General features: G+C 45.3%; 2 protein-coding genes across 6 annotated transcripts in view; one reads left to right on the forward strand and one right to left on the reverse strand.

The window, feature by feature from the left end:
* LOC121548620 (frizzled-3-like) overlaps positions 1–13,480 on the forward strand; it is a 39,530-nt gene extending 26,050 nt beyond the window's left edge. Inside the window, exons 6-9 of the mRNA XM_041860137.2 lie at positions 345–596; positions 9,104–9,252; positions 9,729–9,995; positions 11,846–13,480. Coding sequence (XP_041716071.1) covers positions 345–596; positions 9,104–9,252; positions 9,729–9,995; positions 11,846–12,038 — 861 coding nt within the window. The 3' untranslated portion in view covers positions 12,039–13,480. The remainder of the gene's footprint in view (positions 1–344; positions 597–9,103; positions 9,253–9,728; positions 9,996–11,845) is intronic.
* Positions 13,481–13,681: 201 nt separating this feature from the next.
* LOC121548619 (serine/threonine-protein kinase MRCK alpha) overlaps positions 13,682–21,919 on the reverse strand; it is a 95,948-nt gene continuing 87,710 nt past the window's right edge. For 4 of the 5 annotated variants that reach the window (XM_041860134.2, XM_041860132.2, XM_041860135.2 and 1 more), the window contains 2 exons: positions 21,146–21,220; positions 13,682–17,328 (listed from right to left, as the gene is read on the reverse strand). In XM_041860134.2, the coding sequence (XP_041716068.2) occupies positions 17,194–17,328; positions 21,146–21,220 (210 nt within the window). In that variant the 3' untranslated portion in view covers positions 13,682–17,193. The remainder of the gene's footprint in view (positions 17,329–21,145; positions 21,221–21,919) is intronic. The other variant, XM_041860136.2, reaches the window with a different exon arrangement.

Genomic DNA, 21,919 nt, shown 5'->3' on the forward strand with positions numbered 1-21,919 from the left:
TAGGGGAGGGTTTGGCCGGCCGGGATTTCCTTGTCCCATCACGTTCTAGTGACTCCTTGTGGTGGGCCGGGTGCCTGCAAGCTGACTTTGGTTGCCAGCTGTTTCCTCATTGGTGCAGCTGGCGTCCGGGTTAAGCGAGCAGTGCGGCTTGGAAGGGTCATGTTTCGGAGGACGCATGGCTCTCGACCTTCGCCTCTCCCGAGTCCGTAGGGGAGTTGCAGCGATTGGATAAGACTGTATCTACCAATTGGGGAGTAAAAAGTAAATAAAACCATATTTACTTCCTGGTCTTTCTTATATCATCTTTTGTCTATTCCTTCAATATCAACTCTGTCTGATTCTAGGTGGGCGTGGCGTTACTGTTAGCGGGAATCCTTGCATTAAACCGAGTGCGTATGGAGCTCCCTCTGGCGAAGGATAACCAGGACAAGCTGGTGAAGTTTATGATCCGTATTGGGGTGTTCTCTGTGCTCTACCTGGTCCCTCTGTTGACGGTCATAGCCTGCTACCTCTATGAGAACAGCTATAGGACTGTCTGGGAGACTACCTGGGTGCAGGAGCGCTGCAGAGAGTACCACATCCCCTGTCCATACCAGGTGAGATCCAGACCACTACACCACATCCCCTGTCTATACCAGGTGAGATCCATACCACTACACCACATCCCCTGTCCATACCAGTTGAGATCCACACCACTACACCACATCCCCTGTCTATACCAGGTGAGATCCAGACCACTACACCACATCCCCTGTCCATACCAGGTGAGATCCATACCACTACACCACATCCCCTGTCCATACCAGGTGAGATCCACACCACTACACCACATCCCCTGTCCATACCAGGTGAGATCCATACCACTACACCACATCCCATGTCCATACCAGGTGAGATCCAGACCACTACACCACATTCCCTGTACATACCAGGTGAGATCCACACCACTACACCACATCCCCTGTCCATACCAGGTGAGATCCATACCACTACACCACATCCCATGTCCATACCAGGTGAGATCCAGACCACTACACCACATTCCCTGTACATACCAGGTGAGATCCACACCACTACACCACGTCCCGTGTCCATACCAGGTGAGATCCACACCACTACATCACATCCCCTGTCCATACCAGGTGAGATCCATACCACTACAGCACATCCCCTGTCCATACCAGGTGAGAATTTGCCTAATTACAAGAAACAAATACTCTGTTGCTGGGCAAATATGCATCTTATATAAACACATTTGATTAACTCTCTAAGTTCTAGTCTACTAATAGTCATACATTATTAGTTTAACTGAGGGTGTGACATTTTAGTCATATCTTACTCACACATTTCTTTATCAATAATACCATGTTCCGAGCACGCAAATTGGAGCACGCATCAGTCAGAGTATGAGTCCAAATCAAAGTCTGCGAAACGTAGCACGGAGGGCACTTCTCGGATGCGTACTCCGCTTGTACACATTTCGAAGCATGCATCGATGAAAGCTTCAACAGAAAGTATGCACAGAAATATGACACAACCACGTAAAAACAACACAATATTTCTTGAAATCCATTTTTTGGGCTGAAGCAAGAGAAAATAAACTCAGACATCAGAATGAAATGTTGCCCATTCACATTTCATCTGTTGCCTGACTACAATACTGTATCTTGAAACGTGAATAAATTCATACTGTATTAATTTTGGCATGTTTACCTGCCTACAATACCCACTGTAGTGTGAGTAGAATGCAACCCCATAGTAAGTCAATAGGGCTAACTGGCTAGCCACGAATAATTAGTAGCCAGCTAGTCATGAAGAATTGACAGCTAGTCATCTACCTTGCAAAACATTTGTTTGGCTTGTCATTGATAATAGACAACAATCATTTGTTCACCTTTTCCACACTCACTTTACGGAATTCTAAATTACAATGCTTGTCTTTCATAATTTGGTCAGATATACTTGAATGTGTAGTGTCAGCAAGTTAATGTTACCTTATGCTAGTAGACAAGTAGGGTCATTGTCTATGCTGTTTTAGCTATGTTAACGTTATGTTAAAGTATGTTGCAAGCTAATGCATATACTGTAAACACGAGTCATCTCTTGCGAAAGTTATGTAGCTAAATAATACAAAACACAGATTAAAAGTTGCAATTGCTTTACTGATAATAATGCAATATGAAACAAAATCTACAAATTTGGCATATAACATTAGTTACAGGAAGGTGTTCCTAATGTTTTGTACACTCAGTGTATATCCCCATACTTTAACCACTATGCTACATTACACCTACTCTGACCACTATACCATATACCTGTCCGTACCAGGCAATACCAGATTATACACCTACTGTCACCGTTTATAGAAACTACAATCAACTGCACTCAAATATTCTTATAACCCCTACGTCAGTAGTTCTTAACCAGGGGGCCTAGGACCCGAGGGGCCTCAGTGAGCTTTCATGGGGTCCCACGAAAACACAGGAAATATCTATTTGAATTTTTATGCCAAATTCAAAACAGGAAAGAAAAACAACAGAGAATATATATCGGTCTCACACAGTAGTTGTATTCCCAACACACCTAGCTCCAGTACTCCAGGTCAAACAGACACAGGAGAGCTCTCAGGTTGGTTGTTTCTAATAGATGAAGCACTTCAGAGAAGCTTCTCTCTGCCTGGAGCTGTGGAACACATCCCCAGTCATCTGGAGAAGCAGTTCATAATTCAAACACTTCCTCCTTGCTACTGTAGGTTTTTAGTGTGTGTGTGTGTGTACATTTGTAACAGTGTGTGCTGTTTTCACATGAGTGCACCTGCACTGCTCTTCTTGTTCTGTCCTCCTTTAAGAGGTTTTGTGTTAGAAGTTGTTGTGATGGATCAGATAGCAGGGTCTGTGTTAGTAGTTGTTGTGGTGGATCAGAAAGCAGGGTCTGTGTTAGTAGTTGTTGTGGTGGATCAGAAAGCAGGGTCTGTGTTAGTAGTTGTTGTGGTGGATCAGAAAGCAGGGTCTGTGTTAGTAGTTGCTGTGGTGGATCAGATAGAAGGGTCTGTGTTAGTAGTTGTTGTGGTGGATCAGAAAGCAGGGTTTGTGTTAGTCTGCTGCTCACCTCACTCACAGGGGGACTCTGTCTTTCAGTGCTGTTAATTTGTCCAAACATCTCCAATACCACATTGATTGTGTGTATTCTCTTGCCTTTTAATTAGTGGTAAACTGGTTGGCACATAGGAGAGATTTGGTACTGAGATCTGCCCACAAACTGACCTAGTGGAACAGCTGTGTAGTGTGTGTCAAGTTTTAATGTCACATGCACAAGTACAGTGAAATGCGTTTCTTGCCAGCTCTAAATCCAACAATGCAGTAATCAATAACAATGTAATGCTAAAAATAACAAGGTAGAACAAAACGCGGCACTGTCATAGGATGCCACCTTTCCAACAAGTCAGTTCGTCAAATTTCTGCCCTGATAGAGCTGCCCCGGTCAACTGTAAGTGCTGTTATTGTTACGTGGAAACATCTAGGAGCAGCAATGGCTCATCCGCGAAGTGGTAGGCCACACAAGCTCACAGAACAGAGCCGCTGAAGCGCGTAGTGAAGGGAAATCTTAATGCTCCAGCATACAACGACATTCTAGACGATTCTGTGCTTCCAACATGTGGCAACATGTGGCACAACTTTTCCTGTTTCAGCATGACAATGCCCCCATGCACAAAGTGAGGTCCATACATAAATGGTTTGTCGAGATCGGTGTGGAAGAACTTGACTGGCCTGCACAGAGCCCTGACCTCAACCCCATCTAGCACCTTTGGGATGAATTGGAACGCCGACTGTGAGCCAGGCCTAATCGGCCAACATCAGTGCCCGACCTCACTAATGCTCTTGTGGCTGAATGGAAGCAAGTCCCCGCAGAAATGTTCCAACATCTAGTGGAAAGCCTTCACAGAAGAGTGGAGGCTGTTATAGCAGCAAAAGGGGGACCAACTCCATATTAATGCCCATGATTTTGGAATGAGATGTTCGACAAGCAGGTGTCCACATACTTTTGGTCATGTAGTGTATGTATAAGGGTAAGGTGACTAGGCATCATGATATATGTTGAACAGAGTAGCAGCAGCGTATATGAGGATTGTATGTGAGTGGGTGTGGGTGTGTGTAGAGTCAGTATAAATGTATGTGCATATAATGTGTGTGAGCAAATGATGGAGTGAGTGTCAGTGTGTGTAGAGTGTAGGGCCCTGTGAGTGTGCATAGAGACTGCAAAAATAAAATACAATACAAGGGTCAACTCAGATAGTCCGTATATTGTTAGTCATTTAGGTAGCTATTTAGCAGTCTTATTGCTTGGAGATAGAAGCTGTTCAGGAGCCTGTTGGTGTCAGGCTTGATGCACCGGTACCGCTTGCCATGCGGAAGCAGAGAGAACAGTCAATGGCTTGGGTGGCTGGAGTCTTTAATGATTTTCCAGGCCTTCCTTTCACACCGCCTGATATATAGGTCCTGGTTGGCAGGGAGCTCGGCCCCAGTGATGTACTGGGCTGTCCACACCACCCTCTGTAGCGCCATACGATCGAGGGCGGTGCTATTGCCATACCAAGCGGTGATGCAGCCAGTCAATATGCTCTCAATGGTACAGCTGTATAACCTTTTGAGGATTTGAGGGCCCATGCCAAACCTTTTTAACCTTATAACCTTCTTCACGACTGTGCGTGTGTGTGTGGACCATTTTAAGTTCTTAGTGATTTGGACACCGAGAAACTTGAAGCTCTCGACCCACTCCACTGCAACCCCGTCAATGTGGATGGTGGCGTGATCGCCCCCGCGTTTCCTGTAGTCCACGATCAGCTCCTTGGTCTTACTGACGTTGATGGAGAGGTTGTTGTTCTGGCACCACACTGTGGGTCTAGGGTGTCTGGGAGGATGGAGTTGATGTGTGCCATAACCAGCCTCTCAAAGCGCTTCATGATTACAGATGTGAGTGCTACAGGGTGGTAGTCATTGTGTCATGAAGCCTTAGAGTTCTTGGGAACAGGAATTATGGTGGTCATCTTAAAACATATGGGGATTACAGACTGGGACAAGGAGAGGTTGAAAATTACCGTGAATATGCCTGCCAGCTGTTCTGCAGATGCTCTAAGAACACGCCCTGGAATACCGCCGGGCCCCGCTTGTGCATCTGTTTGTGTGTGTGTGTATGAATGTGTGTGTGGGGGAGGGGGAGAGATAGGGCAAAGGAAGTCAGTTGGGGCCTTAATCTGTCAGGCCAACACTATAGAGCAGTGAGTTCATCTCTCTCTCCCAGAGCTTCTGTTGCTGGGAGAAGAATGGGGCTGATAGAGGGACTATGCTATGTTATTTGCAGCTACAGTGCATTTGGAAAGTATTCAGACCCCTTTTGGTTGTTGTTTTTTTATTCTCGTAAAAGCAGTGTGTGTAGAAGTTCCACTAACCAGCGTAGTTTACATTTACATTTGAGTCATGTATGTATACTGATCAAAAATATAAACACAACATGCATACATGTAGGCCTGCTGACTGCCCTTCAGAACTGTTTGATGTGTAGAGGGAGGACTTTGCTTCCCCAGAGCACATAAAGAGCTATGGTTCAGCAGGGACCTATCTATATCAGTATGCAAACAGAGCCAGAGAGAAAGAGAGGTCCTGCACATCAGGATCGTGGGTTTGATTCCCGCTGCGGCCGCCTATACGAAAATGTTTGCACGACTGACCGTAAGTTGCTTTGGATAAAAGTGTCTGCTAAATGACATACAGAAAATAATCAGCTATGATGCTACAGTAGAGTTATTCCTGTAGAAATATAATCACTAGAACTCTCCACCGTGTAGGCCTACAGACCCATTGACTTGAATAAGGAGGGTCAGTCCTGCTGCATCCAGCCTGTCATTTTACTTCCTCCAAGCCTTTCTGATTAGAACAATTGGCCAGAACCAGATGAGATGTGGCAATCTAGAGGAGTTTACAAGATAATATCTTAACTGAAGGGAGGGACGTATGGCTGCGGTGATTCAGTCTCTCTCTTCTTATCTCAGTCTGTAGGAATGAGTCTCTCTGAGCCCCAGGCTGCTCTGCTTCACTCATAATGAGGCCATCAGGACTGCTGTGTGTGTGTATCCGTGTGTGTGAACAGAAAGAACAGGGGATGTGTGTGTGTGTGTGTGTGTGTGTTTCTGACAGGGAGAGGGGGAGATAGTGTGTGTATCCATGTGTGTGTGCTCTTACTAAAACTGTGTTCTGCTGAACTGTACGTTGTTCAGCAGTAGATCACTGTGTGTGTGTAGCCTGACTGTCTACAGGGGGTGCAGGGACGTGGCCATTTTAGCATGTCAATCTTGGTGGGCAAACACCCAAAAAATTTGGGGATGCTTGCCAGCAAAGCCAATACACAACACTAAACAATACATTAATTGCACTATAACGGTGACAAACGGTGCCCACAAACTGTTAGGGCCTACATAAAGCTGTCCCAACACCTTACCACTGCTACACCTGGCTATCAGCGGAGCATTGTCTGGCAGCGAAACAGTTCATTCAGCCTCATTTACTGCCTTTAAAAAAAACATAGCTGATATGGCTCACTTGCTTAAACAAATGTGGTTTCTACTGACAGTTGATGTACAAATTATGGCATAAGGGGACGACAAGCGGATAAGAGGCAATCCGTCATTTTGATTAAGACATTAATGAGCGAGCTAGGACGGACGTAGTCAATATAACTATTTGTTCAGCACTTTTGAAATGTACAGCGACAAAATTCAGAACATGGGCCGTTCTTACAGTGTTCTTCCTGTACACCAAGTCAGAACTGTAGGTTAAATAAAGGGGGCATATAAGCAGACAATGAATGCTCTTACAATATTCGATGATTACATTTCTCTAAAACAGGTTATAGGCTACATGTGCACCACCAAGTCAGAACAGTAGGCAAAATTAAGAGGGGAAAATAGACCAAATTATTAGGGTGAGGCACATGGGCTACTAACAGCTTACTACACAACATACACTTAGTATTACTTTCTTAGCTACAGTATACATATCTCCCTAGCATATTATATCATTTATGCAACAGCATAACACTATATCTTTGGACTCACCTTGTTGTGCTGTGCTCACTTGAACAGGAAGGTGGCGCAGCAGTCCGTCGTGGGCAAATTTTGTCATCAAACATTGTCATCAAAGTCTGGCGTTCTCTGGATTTATGGTGCTTTCAAGACAACTGGGAACTCGGAAAAAAACAAGGTCGAATCATGATGACGTCAGTGATCTTCAGGTCGTAGCTCTATAAAGAGGCCTGAGTTCCCAACTTACAATTCCGAGTTGGATGACCATTCAAAACGTATTTTCCCAGTCGGAGCTCGTTTAGTCCCAACTTCCCAGTTGTCTTGAACTCACTGAAGTCAGATTTCCCAGTTCCGAGTTAACAGTTGTTTTGAGCGTGGCAGAAATGATGCTGGATTGACAGCATGGCCAATGTTAAATGTTTATCATTTTAAGCTTGGAAAAGAGACCCTTGAACCCAGAATTGGGACCACACACCCGCTCCACTGAATAGCAGGCTAGTGATTGCTTTGCAATGCTTGCAGTTAGTCACTGACTTCTTCCAAACCACTCATTGTTGAATTTGCGATTTCCGACTTGTTGTGTAAAGTTTATCTATAATTTCTCTTCATTATTTGTCATCATATGACAAGGATTGAGAAGGATTTGCCAGTAGATTGTCGACTTGATTCATGATGATGACTGCTACCTTGCTAGCTAAGATTTTGAAAGTATGATGTTGACATGATCAGTCCAATCAAAGCTACTGTAGATACAATGTGATTTGACATAATTTTATTACATTTACATTTTAGTCATTTAGCAGACGCTCTTATCCAGAGCGACTTACAGTTAGTGAGTGCATACATGTTTTTTATTTTTTTCATACTGGCCCCTCGTGGGAATCGAACCCACAACCCTGGCGTTGCAAACGCCATGCTCTACCAACTGAGCTACATCCCTGCTGGCCATTCCCTCCCCTACCCTGGACAACGCTGGGCCAATTGTGCGCCACCCCATGGGTCTCCCGGTCACGGCCAGCTACGACAGAGCCTGGATTCGAACCAGGATCTCTAGTGGCACAGCTAGCACTGCGATGCAGTGCCTTAGACCACTGCTGTGGCCAATGACCTTGAGCCTTCTTGGATGGGCACTTCTACTGTAACTCTATGGCAGCACCCAAGGGGCTTGAATTTTCGAGCTCTACCCTTATATTTGGCAGTGAGGTAGTGTCCCCATGAGTGACAGAACACTGAGCCAATCACGGCACAACTAGAGAACATTACCAACCCCTACGCTCCGTATTTTCCACTGGCTGCCCCACCACCACAGAAAGAGCTAGGCTGAAACACTTGCATTTTGGAGCTGCCTTACTCAAAAAAGCAAAAAAGAGACAATGTGAGGCTTTATTAACTCAATGATTTTTGTATTTATTTTGACATTGTTTGCAAACTGAAATGTGACACGTATTAATGCCAAAATAACATGCAAAACAGGCAACCCCCCCCCAAAATTGTTTTGTTTTTGTTAGTTTTTTTGCTAAAAATGGGGGCTCTGCCCCACCTGCCCTGAATGATGGGTTGCCACTGAGCAGGGAAGAGGGAGATTGAGAGAGGGGGATGGAAGGACGGAAAGAGAAAATGACAGGGGGGAGGTAGAGAGAGAGGGAACAAGTGAGGGGACGGAGGCAGAAGAAGGAGAGAAAATGAGAGGGGGTGGAGGGAGGGAATGAGAGTGAGAGAGAAGATGATAAAAATAGAGAATGAGAGAGGGGGAAGGAGAGGGAGAAGGAGAGAGTCATGACATTGTGTTGGCTGTTGATTTGTTGCTCAGTCTGTTAGAAATACACACACACACACTCAGAATTACAGTGCCTCACTGCCTTGCACACACAACCGTACCATACCGTAGCGTCATACTCACTGAGATCTACATTCCCACCCACGCAGCCTTGCACACACTGTTTCACTCCAGCACCGATTGTTAGTAGAGTACTCCGTTATGCCAGACACACACTCACACCTCTCACCTCTCCTCTCTGTGTGTCCTAGATTGAGCAGACCAACAGACCAAACCTGTCTCTGTTCCTCATTAAGTACCTGATGATGTTGGTAGTCGGGATCCCTTCAGTGTTCTGGGTGGGCAGCAAGAAGACCTGTTTCGAATGGGCCAGCTTCTTCCAAAGACAGAGACACAAAGAGTAAGTCTCTAAAACACGTTTTCTCTCCCTAACATGAATAGATTTGCACTATATAACAGTCATGAACATCAATGGGTGATGTATAGTGGTGTGGGTGATGTGTAGTAGTATGGGTGATGTGTAGTGGTGTGGGTGATGTGTAGTGGTGTGGGTTATGTGTGGTGGTGTGGGTGATGTGTAGTGGTGTGGGTGATATGTAGTGGTGTGGGTGATGTGTAGTCGTGTGGGTGATGTGTAGTGGTGTGGGTGATGTGTAGAGGTATGGGTGATGTGTAGTGGTGGTAGTGACAGGCCCCTTCTCTGCGCTCACCCCCCTCTGTGATCAGAACATTAACCCCCTCTCCCACCCCGTTCCACACACTTCTCATCTACCACTCCACCTTCCCTTTCTCTCTCCCCTCCCTCCCTCCCTCCTCCGCCTCGCCCTCCCCTCCATCCCTCCCTTCCCCCACTCCGCCTCTCTCTCCCTTCTCCAGTAGTGTGGTCAACGAGAGTAGACAGGTGCTCCAGGAGCCAGATTTTGCCCAGCTGCTCCTGCGAGAACCCAACACCCCCATCACCCCCATCGTGAAGAAGTCCAGGGGGACGTCCACGCAGGGCACCTCCACCCAAGCCTCCTCCACCCACCTGGCCATGCTGGACGAGCCCCCCAGCGGGAGCACAAGCCGGGCAAGCAGCGTCCGCAGCACCCGAAGCAAGATGAGCAGCTTCCATGGAAGTCTTTATAAATCCAGAGATGGCAGGTAGGGATGGACGGGGATAGGGGTGGGAGTGGGAACAGGGAGGGGGGAGGGATAAATTGATTGAATTTATTTTGGGGTTGAAAAAAGCCAGATGTGCAAAGGGAGGCGTGTAGGTAAGGATGTATAGAGATGAGGATGTGTTGGTCTGACAGGGGTAAGTGTTAACAACATGGGGCATTACTATGTTACAGTGGCTTGCGAAAGTATTCACCCCCCTTGGCATTTTTCCTATTTTGTTGCCTTACAACCTGGAACTAAAATGGAGTTTTTGGGGGTTTGTATCATTTGATTTACACAACATGCCTACCACTTTGAAGATGCAAAATATTTTGGGGGGTGAAACAATCAAGAAATAAGACAAAAAAACGGAAAACTTGAGCATGCATAACTATTCACCCCCCCAAAGTCAATACTTTGTAGAGCCACCTTTTGCAGCAATTACAGCTGCAAGTCTCTTGGGGTATGTCTCTATAAGCTTGGTACATCTAGCCACTGGGATTTTTGCCCATTCTTCAAGGCAAAACTGCTCCAGCTCCTTCAAGTTGGATGGGTTCTGCTGGTGTACAGCAATCTTTAAGTCATACCACAGATTCTCAATTGGATTGAGGTCTGGGCTTTGACAAGGCCATTCCAAGACATTTAAATGTTTCCCCTTAAACCACTCGAGTGTTTCTTTAGCAGTATGCTTAGGGTCATTGTCCTGCTGGAAGGTGAACCTCCGTCCCAGTCTCAAATCTCTGGAAGACTGAAACAGGTTTCCCTCAAGAATTTCCCTGTATTTAGCGCCATCCATTATTCTTTCAATTCTGACCAGTTTCCCAGCCCCTGCCGATGAAAAACATCCCCACAGCATGATGCTGCCACCACCATGCTTCACTGTGGGGATGGTGTTCTCGGAGTGATGAGAGGTGTTGGGTTTGTGCCAGACATAGCGTTTTCCTTGATGGCCAAAAAGCTCAATTTTAGTCTCATCTGACCAGAGTACCTTCTTCTATATGTTTGGAGTGTCTCCCACATGCCTTTTGGCGAACACCAAACGTGTTTGCTTATTTTTTTTCTTTAAGCAATGGCTTTTTTCTGGCCACTCTTCCGTAAAGCCCAGCTCTGTGGAGTGTACGGTTTAAAGTGGTCCTATGGACAGATACTCCAATCTCCACTGTGGAGCTTTGCAGCTCCTTCAGGGTTATCTTTGGTCTCTTTGTTGCCTTTCTGATTAATGCCCTCCTTGCCTGGTCCGTGAGTTTTGGTGGGCGACCCTCTCTTGGCAGGTTTGTTGTGGTGCCATATTCTTTAAATTTTTTAATAATGGATTTAATGGTGCTCCGTGAGATGTTCAAAGTTTCCGATTTTTTTTTATAACCCAACCCTGATCTGTACTTCTCCACAACTTTGTCCCTGACCTGTTTGGAGAGCTCCTTGGTCTTCATGGTGCCGCTTGCTTGGTGGTGCCCCTTGCTTAGTGGTGTTGCAGACTCTGGGGCCTTTCAGAACAGGTGTATATATACTGAGATCATGTGACACTTCAATAAAGTCCACCTGTGTGCAATCTAACTAATTATGTGACTTCTGATGGTAATTGGTTGCACCAGATCTTATTTAGGGACTTCATAGCAAAGGGGGTGAATACATATGCACGCACCACTTTTCCGTTCTTTATTTAATTTCACTTCAGCAATTTGGACTATTTTGTGTATGTCCATTACATGAAATACAAATAAAAATGCATTTAAAATGACAGGTTGTAATGCAACAAAATAGGACAAACGCCAAGGGGGATGAATACTTTTGCAAGGCACTGTATATATAGTCCCAGATACCTGACCAACCGTCTCTCTCCTCTCCTCTGTCAGGTACACGCCGTTTAGTTTCCGCGGAGTCGAGGATCGCCTCCCCTATGGCAGCATGCCCCTCCTCAACGACCAATCAGGGTTCAGACACTGCAGCACCAACCGTCTGGACAGCATATCAAAGCACGGCTCCACCCAGGCCATTCAGAGCGCCCCCGGCAATGGAATCCTAGAGGAGAATGGAACCACGGCCTGAACTACCCCCTAGACTCTACCCCGTAGCTAAAACCCATGCCATCCTTTTAGATATACAACTAGGGGGTAGAGATTGATTTTGGACTGGGCATACTAGACCTTTGTGTGACAGTTTTGAGAGTAAGGAGATTGTGAGGAAACAGGACATACTGGACAGTTGTTTGATAATCATACTTCAACATGTCCCCTCACTCAACCTCACTAAACATCACTGATAAATGAAGATAGCAGACGACTTGGATTCAGCGGACAGTGTAACTTGGACCTGCAGGTGTGAGACCTGACCCAATAACACTGACATGGAAGAAGAACATTTTTTATTGGATACAGAGGAGTAATCTCTCCAACGCGGTTTGTTCTCTGTTCTGGAGTCAGCTCTATGTGAAAGACACTGTTTTGGAGTCAGCTCTATGTGAAAGACACTGTTCTGGACTCAGCTCTATGTGAAACACACTGTTCTGGAGTCAGCTGTATGTGAAAGACACTGTTTTGGAGTCAGCTCTATGTGATAGACTTTGTTCTGGAGTCAGCTCTATGTGAAAGACACCGTTCTGGAGTCAGCTCTATGTGGAAGACACTGTTTTGGAGTCAGCTCTATGTGAAAGACCTTGTTCTGGAGTCAGCTCTATGTGAAATACATTGTTCTGGAGTCAGCTCTATGTGAAAGACATTGTTCTGGAGTCAGCTCTATGTGAAAGACGCAGCGCGGGGATCAGTTTCATGTGAAGGACGTTTTACTGGGAAGACTTTCAAGAGCTTCTTATCAATCGGCATAAGAGCGTCTGCTAAATGACGTAAATGTAAATGTTCCACTACTCAGGGGGGTGAAAAAGGATCAATCTAAGGATTTTAGAATCTAGTTCGCTCCATTATTGGTCACACAAGCAAATGCTGCCAAAGCACTCCTCTTCAAAAGCCAATACTTTATTCCTATTGACTACATTGTTTACCTGTACGAGAACCACTGTAGACGGGTCTCCAAAACCAGTTCTACTACTATACATTGAGGTACTTTTATACGTCTATTGTTTTCATTGCACTTCTGATGGAGGCAGTTAAAGGTACTGTATGTGAGGTGTAGGGCCAGGAGTCTTTCCTGACTGTGATCTGCCCAGGGGAAACTCAGGGTCCTAGTGATAACGTGAAGGAGATTGGGACAGTGTCCTGTCCTGTTGTCAATCAATTGAAAACAATTGACGATGAATCAATGAATCAGCAATTGTGAAGTGAAAGGCTGTATTGTATTACAGGATAAAAGCTGACCTCCAAACTCCAGCCTTATAGGTAGAATATTATAGTGTTCTTTTCCCCTCCAGTTAGAATTAGAATCAGTTGTATTGTTCCTCCCCTTCTATGAAGTGTATACTTACTTGTATAGATAAATGTTAGCCACAACTTATTCTAGTAATGGCAACGTGAATAGATGTAAATTTGATTTTTTTGGAGGGGTCATTTGTGACATTTTTAATCAACTCTTCTCAAAATACATCTGGGAAATCTGTAAGTGGATCTGTGCCCTAGCCTGGAAGCCAAACTGAATTTCTCCATTTCAAAAGTGAAACAATGGTGAATCAAGAGCGATTCAGTTTGGATCCAGGCTATTCCGTGTCCTCCCAAGGAAATAAATGAAATCAGGACAGGAAACTCAGTGAAGCCGTATTTGTAACAGCCCTCCGTTTTATTGAAATACATCAGAGTCAGGTTAATATAATGAGCTCTCCACATAAGAGTGGTGGACAGTTTCCATACATTATTTGTTTGACCTTACACCTTAAATATTTCTGTGCAAAAAGAATCTACATCACCTGTAGTGGGTATCCTCAGTAAAACTCCCAAACCGTTCAAATAAAATGAACAAGTCAAAATTAAAAACTAATCCAAAACAAAAAAATGATTACGTCTATAACATGCAAAACTGTACAAATTATTACAAAGCAATCCTAGAAAAAAAACAAAAGTGTAAAATGATATGAAAGAGCTAAATAATATAGAAAGAATTTCAGATAAGACCTCACTGAAATGCAAAGGCGTTTTCTTAAAAAAAAAAAAATGGTTAGCATGGTGGCACCTCAGCCTCAAACTACTACCCTCCATCCGGCCGTTCACCCCTCACCTCTTCTCATCCTGGATTCAAAACACTTGTCTGATTTCTTCCTCCTTATTCCGGTTCTCCTCTTTTCTTCCAGCTGAATCGTTTGACCGCTACGCCTAGTCACAGCTAGCTACACTATGGCTAAATTGAGCTCTTCTTTCCCAAGTGTAGTCTGTTCTGTCACACTCATTTTAATTGTTAGGATGAAAATAATCATTGGTTCTGACATTCCTGAGTTTTTAAAAAAGTGGGATGTACAATTAAAGTCTGGTCCAAAATACTCAGACTAAGATATTTCCTCTTTCTCAACTAATACATTCTACAGATAAGGTCCAGCAGATATGAATAGGGAGAGTTGGTAGCTTAAAAGGAAATCTTAAGAGAAGCGATTAAGTTAAGTTGAGACGGTTGAGTAAAACCAGCTTAGCGAGACAGTGACACTTCCAGATAAATTCTTATTCTTCAAGCTCAATATAAAATGGATTTCTAAAAACACTTGGCATGAGTAGGCATACATGGCTGTATTTTACAAGTGAATAGAATAGAATTGTGGTTTAGGGTTAAGATTTAGGACTCCAATGGCAGGAATTGTTGTGTCATCTTTTTATACACTTGTGAATAGGATAGCTGAAGGTAAACTGCAATCTATACTACTTGGTACACTTCAACCCACCCAAACACACTCCTAAACAGAAGGTCCCTTTCAGCAGTAAGTAACAACGGTAATTCATTGAATGGTCTGTAACATAACAACAAATCCTCATTAGACATGAAAATATTTATTTTCCAGAATAAGAGTCCCCTTTCAAGAATAAGAGTCCCCTCCCTTCCTCTTGAGCGAAAAGAGTCAGTTGTTCTAAGCACATGACCCAATGCTCAGAAACTATATCAAGTAAATGATTGTTTCCGTTCCACACATAAATATGATCAACACCACTGTGGTGTGGTTTGCATTAGGATTGGGGTCAATTCCATTTACATTCAGGTAAGTAAACAGAAATTCAAATTCCAAATTTGTCTCAGAGAAGCATTGAGGAAAATTGGAATTGGAATGGAACTTCAGTTTACTCCCTGAATTGACCGAATTAAAATGGAATGGACCCCAATTTTGGTCTAAATGAAGGTGATTGCATTAACAGACAGCAATACACAGATTACCAGTTGATAATAAGAACATAACAATGACCTAATTTGTAACAGAAATGAAGTGTTGGCCTTGTCATCCTAGCATTTCTTTTACATTCATTCACTACATTTAAGCCTAGTGCGGTCTGTGTAGTCAAATCACCATCTCTTTACAATTGTCGTCTCTTTTTCCCCCCTAATCTATCGAAACATTCTGAAAAATAAGCAAGGCTGTCTGAAAAATTATGAAAACTCAAGATTCAAGTCATTCTTTTTTGGTTATAACAAGCTTTCCAAAATCTCTCTTAGAAGTCAAAGGAACATATTTGAGGTTCACAGGTCGGTACCACAGGGAAGGTTCACAGGTCGGTACCACAGGGAATAGTATGGAAATACACACTTTGTGTTTCAGAATCACTGTCAGTTTGGAAATATACATCCCCCCTCAACTGATGGAACATAGCGGCCAGAGTGGAGGGGGAAACGCCTGTGTGAATGCATCTGTGATAGGCCTATCGCTTAAAATAAATGCACATATTCACTAAACAGCACGGGTCCACGGGTCCATGTTTCCCCAAACGCAAATCAAAATAACACTCAACGGTTTGTCTCATACATGAAATAAAAATAATTTGTAAAAAAATCTAAAAGCAATCATAAAAAGAACTGTGGTTTAAAATGGCTTTCGTGTGAATATAACCCCAAATCATTCTGAAAAAAATAAAAAGGAATCCATAATCTTCTCCCATCATGTATTTCTCTATAGTATTTCCCTTATCATATATTATTCTCTACTTTTAACCTATGTACATTGTTGTGATGGGAATTTACTTTTTGTAATTGATCGGTGGTTGGTCTATTACTGTACTTACGGTAGTAGGTCTACACTACATGGAGAATGGCCCAATGGTTCCAGTTCAGTGGATGAGGTCACTGGCCCATGTCATGAGGAAGTGGCAGAAGGAGCCGTGATGTCATCATAGAATGTTCGGTCTGCTTCTAAACGCTGCTGTCCCTAAGAATTCTAGAACGTGAAGCCGGTGAGGTCAGGGGTCAACCTAGAATTAAAATACCCCTCATCATAGTTGTATTTTTCCGTTGCTTTACTGTAGCTTTTCACTGATGGTACAAACAAATGAAGTCACTGCACATATTTCACTTTCATGAGCAAAATGAAAAATAAACATCATTGCTTTCTTTTTTTTGTGAGCCTTGTATTGTAAATGGAATGCCCCCTCTTCTTCTGATGTTATTAACTACCGTTCCGGAAGAAAGCAACAGAAAGAAAGCGAAAACATCCTCTCTTTCTCCTCTGTGAAACACCTTGGTCTGATTAATAAATAAAAGGTGGTCCCCCAAGCCCAAAGGGTGCTATGTACACGTATCAAATGATCTGTTGTTTCATATTCATCCTCTTCTTCTTGTTGCGTCTTGAGGTTTGTGTGTCTCTTTACAGGAGTTGCCAATTACATGGGGAGATACTCAACACGGGTGCTAGTAGTGCTGTAATCAAAAGTACTTTCAATTAAACTTAGCGCTTCGCTTATTCTGGCTATCAGCTACAAAGCAGATGGAAGGGGGTGTCAATTTTAATTCCTATATTGTATGCCCCCCTCAAAAACACACACACAGGCGTGCACACAAACATATGCAAGCACACACACACTCACTTCGCACACACACTCACACACACACACACACACACTCTTCCACGCATTAACTAACATATCCTCTCCAAGTATTTCCTTCTTGGTCAAACACTTCCTTTCCCTGTGTTTGTTTGTAGATCTCAGTTCCAGTCAAAGGTGAAGTAAGTAAATGGGAGGGGCCTGTGGCAGCAGGTGCAGTTCCGTGGGCAGGGGATAGGCGGCGCCAGGGGAGGGGGGCGGGCCCAGGGCTTGGTGAGGGTCAGGGATTGGAGCGGTGTGCTTACTGTCACTCATGTGTCCCAGCCGGTCATGCGGTCTGTGCTCTCCAGAGAGAGGGACTTGGTCTTGTGGGGTGAGGCCGGGCTGGGGGGACTGCTGAACGTAGAACTGTTGGACGCCGTGGAGTGACGGGGCGAGTCAGAGTCCTGGAGAAAGAGAGGGGGAGAGAGAAAGACAGTAAGGGAGAGAGAGAGAGGCACTTAGATGTCATACTCTTCTCACAGCTAACCACAGATCAGGCTTGGGTCACATTCAGTAGGCATGCAATGCTGTCAAAAGGATGGGATACTCCCTTAACTTGTCTGAGAAAAAGAATGCCAATAGTTTATCGTTTAAAAAACGATTTCTCCCATTCATGCCTACTGAACACAACTAATCTCTCCAATAAGTTCCAGTAGATCGGGGCTGGTCAACTAGTCCTCAGGGACCTCTGTGTGTGTCCTTTCAACCAACTGCTGTCATCATCAATGCTGATCTGCTGTTTGATTGCTGATGTGGACATGGTGACATCACTTCATATTACATTTACATTTTACATTTTAGTCATTTAGCAGACGCTCTTATCCAGAGCGACTTACAGTTAGTGCATACATTATTTATTTTTTCATACCCCCTGTAGGAATCGAACCCACAACCCTGGCGTTGCAAACGCCATGCTCTATCAACTGAGCTACATCCCTGCCGGCCATTCCCTCCCCTACCCTGGACGACGCTGGGCCAATTGCGCGCCGCCCCATGGGTCTCCCGGTCGCGGCCGGCTACAACAGAGCCTGGATTCGAACCAGGATCTCTAGTGGCACAGCTAGCACTGACATGCAGTGCCTTAGACCACTGCGCCACTCGGGAGACATATCCCATCAATCACACAGAGCGCTAGGCAACAAGGACTTAATGCACTGGAAACCTTCCACATCAACAGACAATGAGCAGCTCGATTGACCAGAAGTGGATGGTTGGAACAAAGCGCCTACATGAGGTCTTGTCTACTGTCTACTACTACAGTACTCAGCAGTCAGTGGAGGTGGACCCATTTAGTTTCAGCCCAGCTCAAAATGCACCCGATTCAAATAATCAACACATACAGTGCCTTCGGAAAGTATTTAGACCCCTTGACTTTTTCCACATTTTGTCACGTTACAGCCTTATTCTAACATTTATTAAATCGTTTTTTCCCCTCATCAATCTACACACAATACCCCATAATGACAAAGCAAAAACAGGTTTTTAGAAATGTTTGCTAATATATAAAAAAATATAATAAATCTGAAATGTACATAAATGTGATTTGTCACATGCACTGAATACAACAGGTGTAGACCTTACAGTGAAATGCTTACTTACAAGCCCTTAACCAACAATGCAGTTTTAAGAAAAATAAGTGTTAAGTAAAAAATAGTTAAGTAAAAATAAAAATAAATTGATTTATGTAAATGTCAGATTTCAGATTTTTTAAATTTTTATATTAGCAAACATTTCTAAAAACCTGTTTTTGCTTTGTCATTATGGGGTATTGTGTGTAGATTGATGAGGGGAAAAAACGATTTAATAAATTTTAGAATAAGGCTGTAACGTGACAAAATGTGGAAAAAGTCAAGGGGTCTGAATACTTTCCCAAATATTACTGCAATTAGTTTCATCAAGGGTGTGTGTGTGTGTGTGTGTGTGTGTGTTAGTGCTGGGGTGGAACAAAAGCCTGCATACATTGTTGGTCCTCCAAAATGATGATATGCCACCCCTACTATAGTCCAGTGTAATGTAGTGGACAGCATGATATGCCACCCCTACTATAGTCCAGTGTAATGTAGTGGACAGCATGATATGCCACCCCTACTATAGTCCAGTGTAATGTAGTGGACAGCATGATATGCCACCCCTACTATAGTCCAGTGTAATGTAGTGGACAGCATGATATGCCACCCCTACTATAGTCCAGTGTAATGTAGTGGACAGCATGATATGCCACCCCTACTATAGTCCAGTGTAATGTAGTGGACAGCATTGAGAGACACTAGTTAGGGAAACCAGGTTTGAGAGCATCTCCCTCCTTCACTGAAGGGAGGTATAGTAGGGTTGCAATATTCCAGTAACTTCCCAAAATTGCCAGGTTTTCCAGAAATATCCTGCTCCTTTCATCCTGATTCCGGGAATCTTCCAACTAGGATTTCTGGAAAACCTTGCCATTTTTGGAAAGTTATGGGAATTTTTCAACCCGTTAAGGGAGGTAGAGTGAGGGAGTTGTTTCTCACAGACAAAACAGTAGAGTCATGTTTCACTTCTCTGGCTATTTCTAAGTAGGCTACGGCTGTAGGAGCTACAGCTGTCCACCACAGCACTACTGTAGTTGGCAGAGAGGTACATGGCCTATAAGAGAGGAGAGCCACAGTATCCATAGTATCTTCCTGATGATGTATCAATCAATCAATCAATCAATAAATAAATCAGAACAGTAATGGTTATTATCAGAAACATGGGTTGGGCAGGCCACAGGGGTAGGCCACAGGGTTAGGATTAGGGTTAGGGGCAGGCCACAGGATTATGATTAGGGGAAGGCCACAGGATTATGGTTAGGGGAAGGCCACAGGGTTAGGATTAGGGGAAGGCCACAGGGTTAGGATTAGGGGAAGGCCACAGGATTAGGGTTAGGGGCAGGCCACAGGGTTAGGATTAGGGGAAGGCCACAGGATTAGGGTTAGGGGCAGGCCAAAGGGTTAGGATTAGGGGAAGGCCACAGGATTAGGGTTAGGGGCAGGCCACAGGATTAGGATTAGGGGAAGGCCACAGGATTAGGGGAAGATTTAGGACACAGGGTTAGGCCACAAGGGGCCAGTATGGAAACAGACAGACACATGCAGGGTAGAGGATGGTGACACACCATTCTGAAAACCAAATCAGGAACTTAAGAGCGGTGCCACACTAGGGCAGGCCAGGGGAGAGGAGCCACACTAGGGCAGGCCAGGGGAGAGGAGCCACACTAGGGCAGGCCAGGGGAGAGGAGCCACACTAGGGCAGGCCAGGGGAGAGGAGCCACACTAGGGCAGGCCAGGGGAGAGGAGCCACACTAGGGCAGGCCAGGGGAGAGGGGGACGAGCAACGCCCCTCTAGCCAGAGACACAGGGGGCAGGGCATCTGTGACATAGCCATCAGATGCTGATGGGGCTGAAATGGTGCAGTGGACAGGAGGGGGACTGATGGTGGCTTTGGGGCAAAGCTTCAAAACTGTGTGTGTGTGTGTGTGTGTGTGTGTGTGTGTGGTTGAGGATACAGTGTGTCTGGGTCGGTTGTGTGTGGTTGAGGATACAGTGTGTCTGGGTTGGTTGTGTGTGTGTGTGTGGTTGAGGATACAGTGTGTCTGGGTCGGTTGTGTGTGTGTGTGTGGTTGAGGATACAGTGTGTCTGGGTCGGTTGTGTGTGTGTGGTTGAGGATACAGTGTGTCTGGGTCGGTTTGTGTGTGTGTGTGGTTGAGGATACAGTGTGTCTGGGTCGGTTGTGTGTGTGTGTGTGTGGTTGAGGATACAGTGTGTCTGGGTCGGTTGTGTGTGTGGGGTTGAGGATACAGTGTGTCTGGGTCGGTTGTGTGTGTGTGTGGTTGAGGATACAGTGTGTCTGGGTCGGTTGTGTGTGTGTGGTTGAGGATACAGTGTGTCTGGGTCGGTTGTGTGTGTGTGGTTGAGGATACAGTGTGTCTGGGTCGGTTGTGTGTGTGTGGTTGAGGATACAGTGTGTCTGGGTCGGTTGTATGTGTGTGGTTGAGGATACAGTGTGTCTGGGTCGGTTGTGTGTGTGTGGTTGAGGATACAGTGTGTCTGGGTCGGTTGTGTGTGTGTGGTTGAGGATACAGTGTGTCTGGGTCGGTTGTGTGTGTGTGTGTGGTTGAGGATACAGTGTGTCTGGGTCGGTTGTGTGTGTGTGTGTGGTTGAGGATACAGTGTGTCTGGGTCGGTTGTGTGTGTGTATGACATTACCTTCATCTTACTAAGCAGGGTCCTTAAAGCCCTTTTCAGATCAGGGGTCTTCTCCGATGGCGAGACCGCCTGCCACTGGAGAGGTAAGAGTTACAGACTCAGCGACCCGGCCCGGCCCAGAGAACAACATGCTGGGCTGGGGGGAGCGTAGAGGAGCGGGGTGGAGGGGGAGTGAGATGGGGGCAGGCACGAATCACGATGCAGCCAGCCAGGTATGAGGAACAGTGGGTGGGGTACGGTAGATAGTCAGCCAGGTCTGAGGGAGGGTGGGGGTGGTAGGATAGACAGTCAGCCAGGTCTGAGGGAGGGTGGGGGTGGTAGGATAGACAGTCAGCCAGGTCTTAGGGAGGGTGGGGGTGGTAGGATAGACAGTCAGCCAGGTCTGAGGGGAGGGTGGGGGTGGTAGGGTAGACAGTCAGCCAGGTCTGAGGGAGGGTGGGGGTGGTAGGGTAGATAGTCAGCCAGGTCTGAGGGAGGGTGGGGGGTGGTAGGATAGACAGTCAGCCAGGTCTTAGGGAGGGTGGGGGTGGTAGGATAGACAGTCAGCCAGGTCTGAGGGAGGGTGGGGGTGGTAGGGTAGACAGTCAGCCAGGTCTGAGGGAGGGTGGGGGTGGTAGGGTAGACAGTCAGCCAGGTCTGAGGGAGGGTGGGGGTGGTAGGACAGACAGTCAGCCAGGTCTGAGGGAGGGTGGGGGGTGGTAGGGTAGACAGTCAGCCAGGTCTTAGGGAGGGTGGGGGTGGTAGGGTAGACAGTCAGCCAGGTCTTAGGGAGGG

The sequence above is a fragment of the Coregonus clupeaformis genome, chromosome 33, assembly GCF_020615455.1.
Source record: "Coregonus clupeaformis isolate EN_2021a chromosome 33, ASM2061545v1, whole genome shotgun sequence".
NCBI classification, from domain to species: Eukaryota; Metazoa; Chordata; class Actinopteri; order Salmoniformes; family Salmonidae; genus Coregonus; species Coregonus clupeaformis.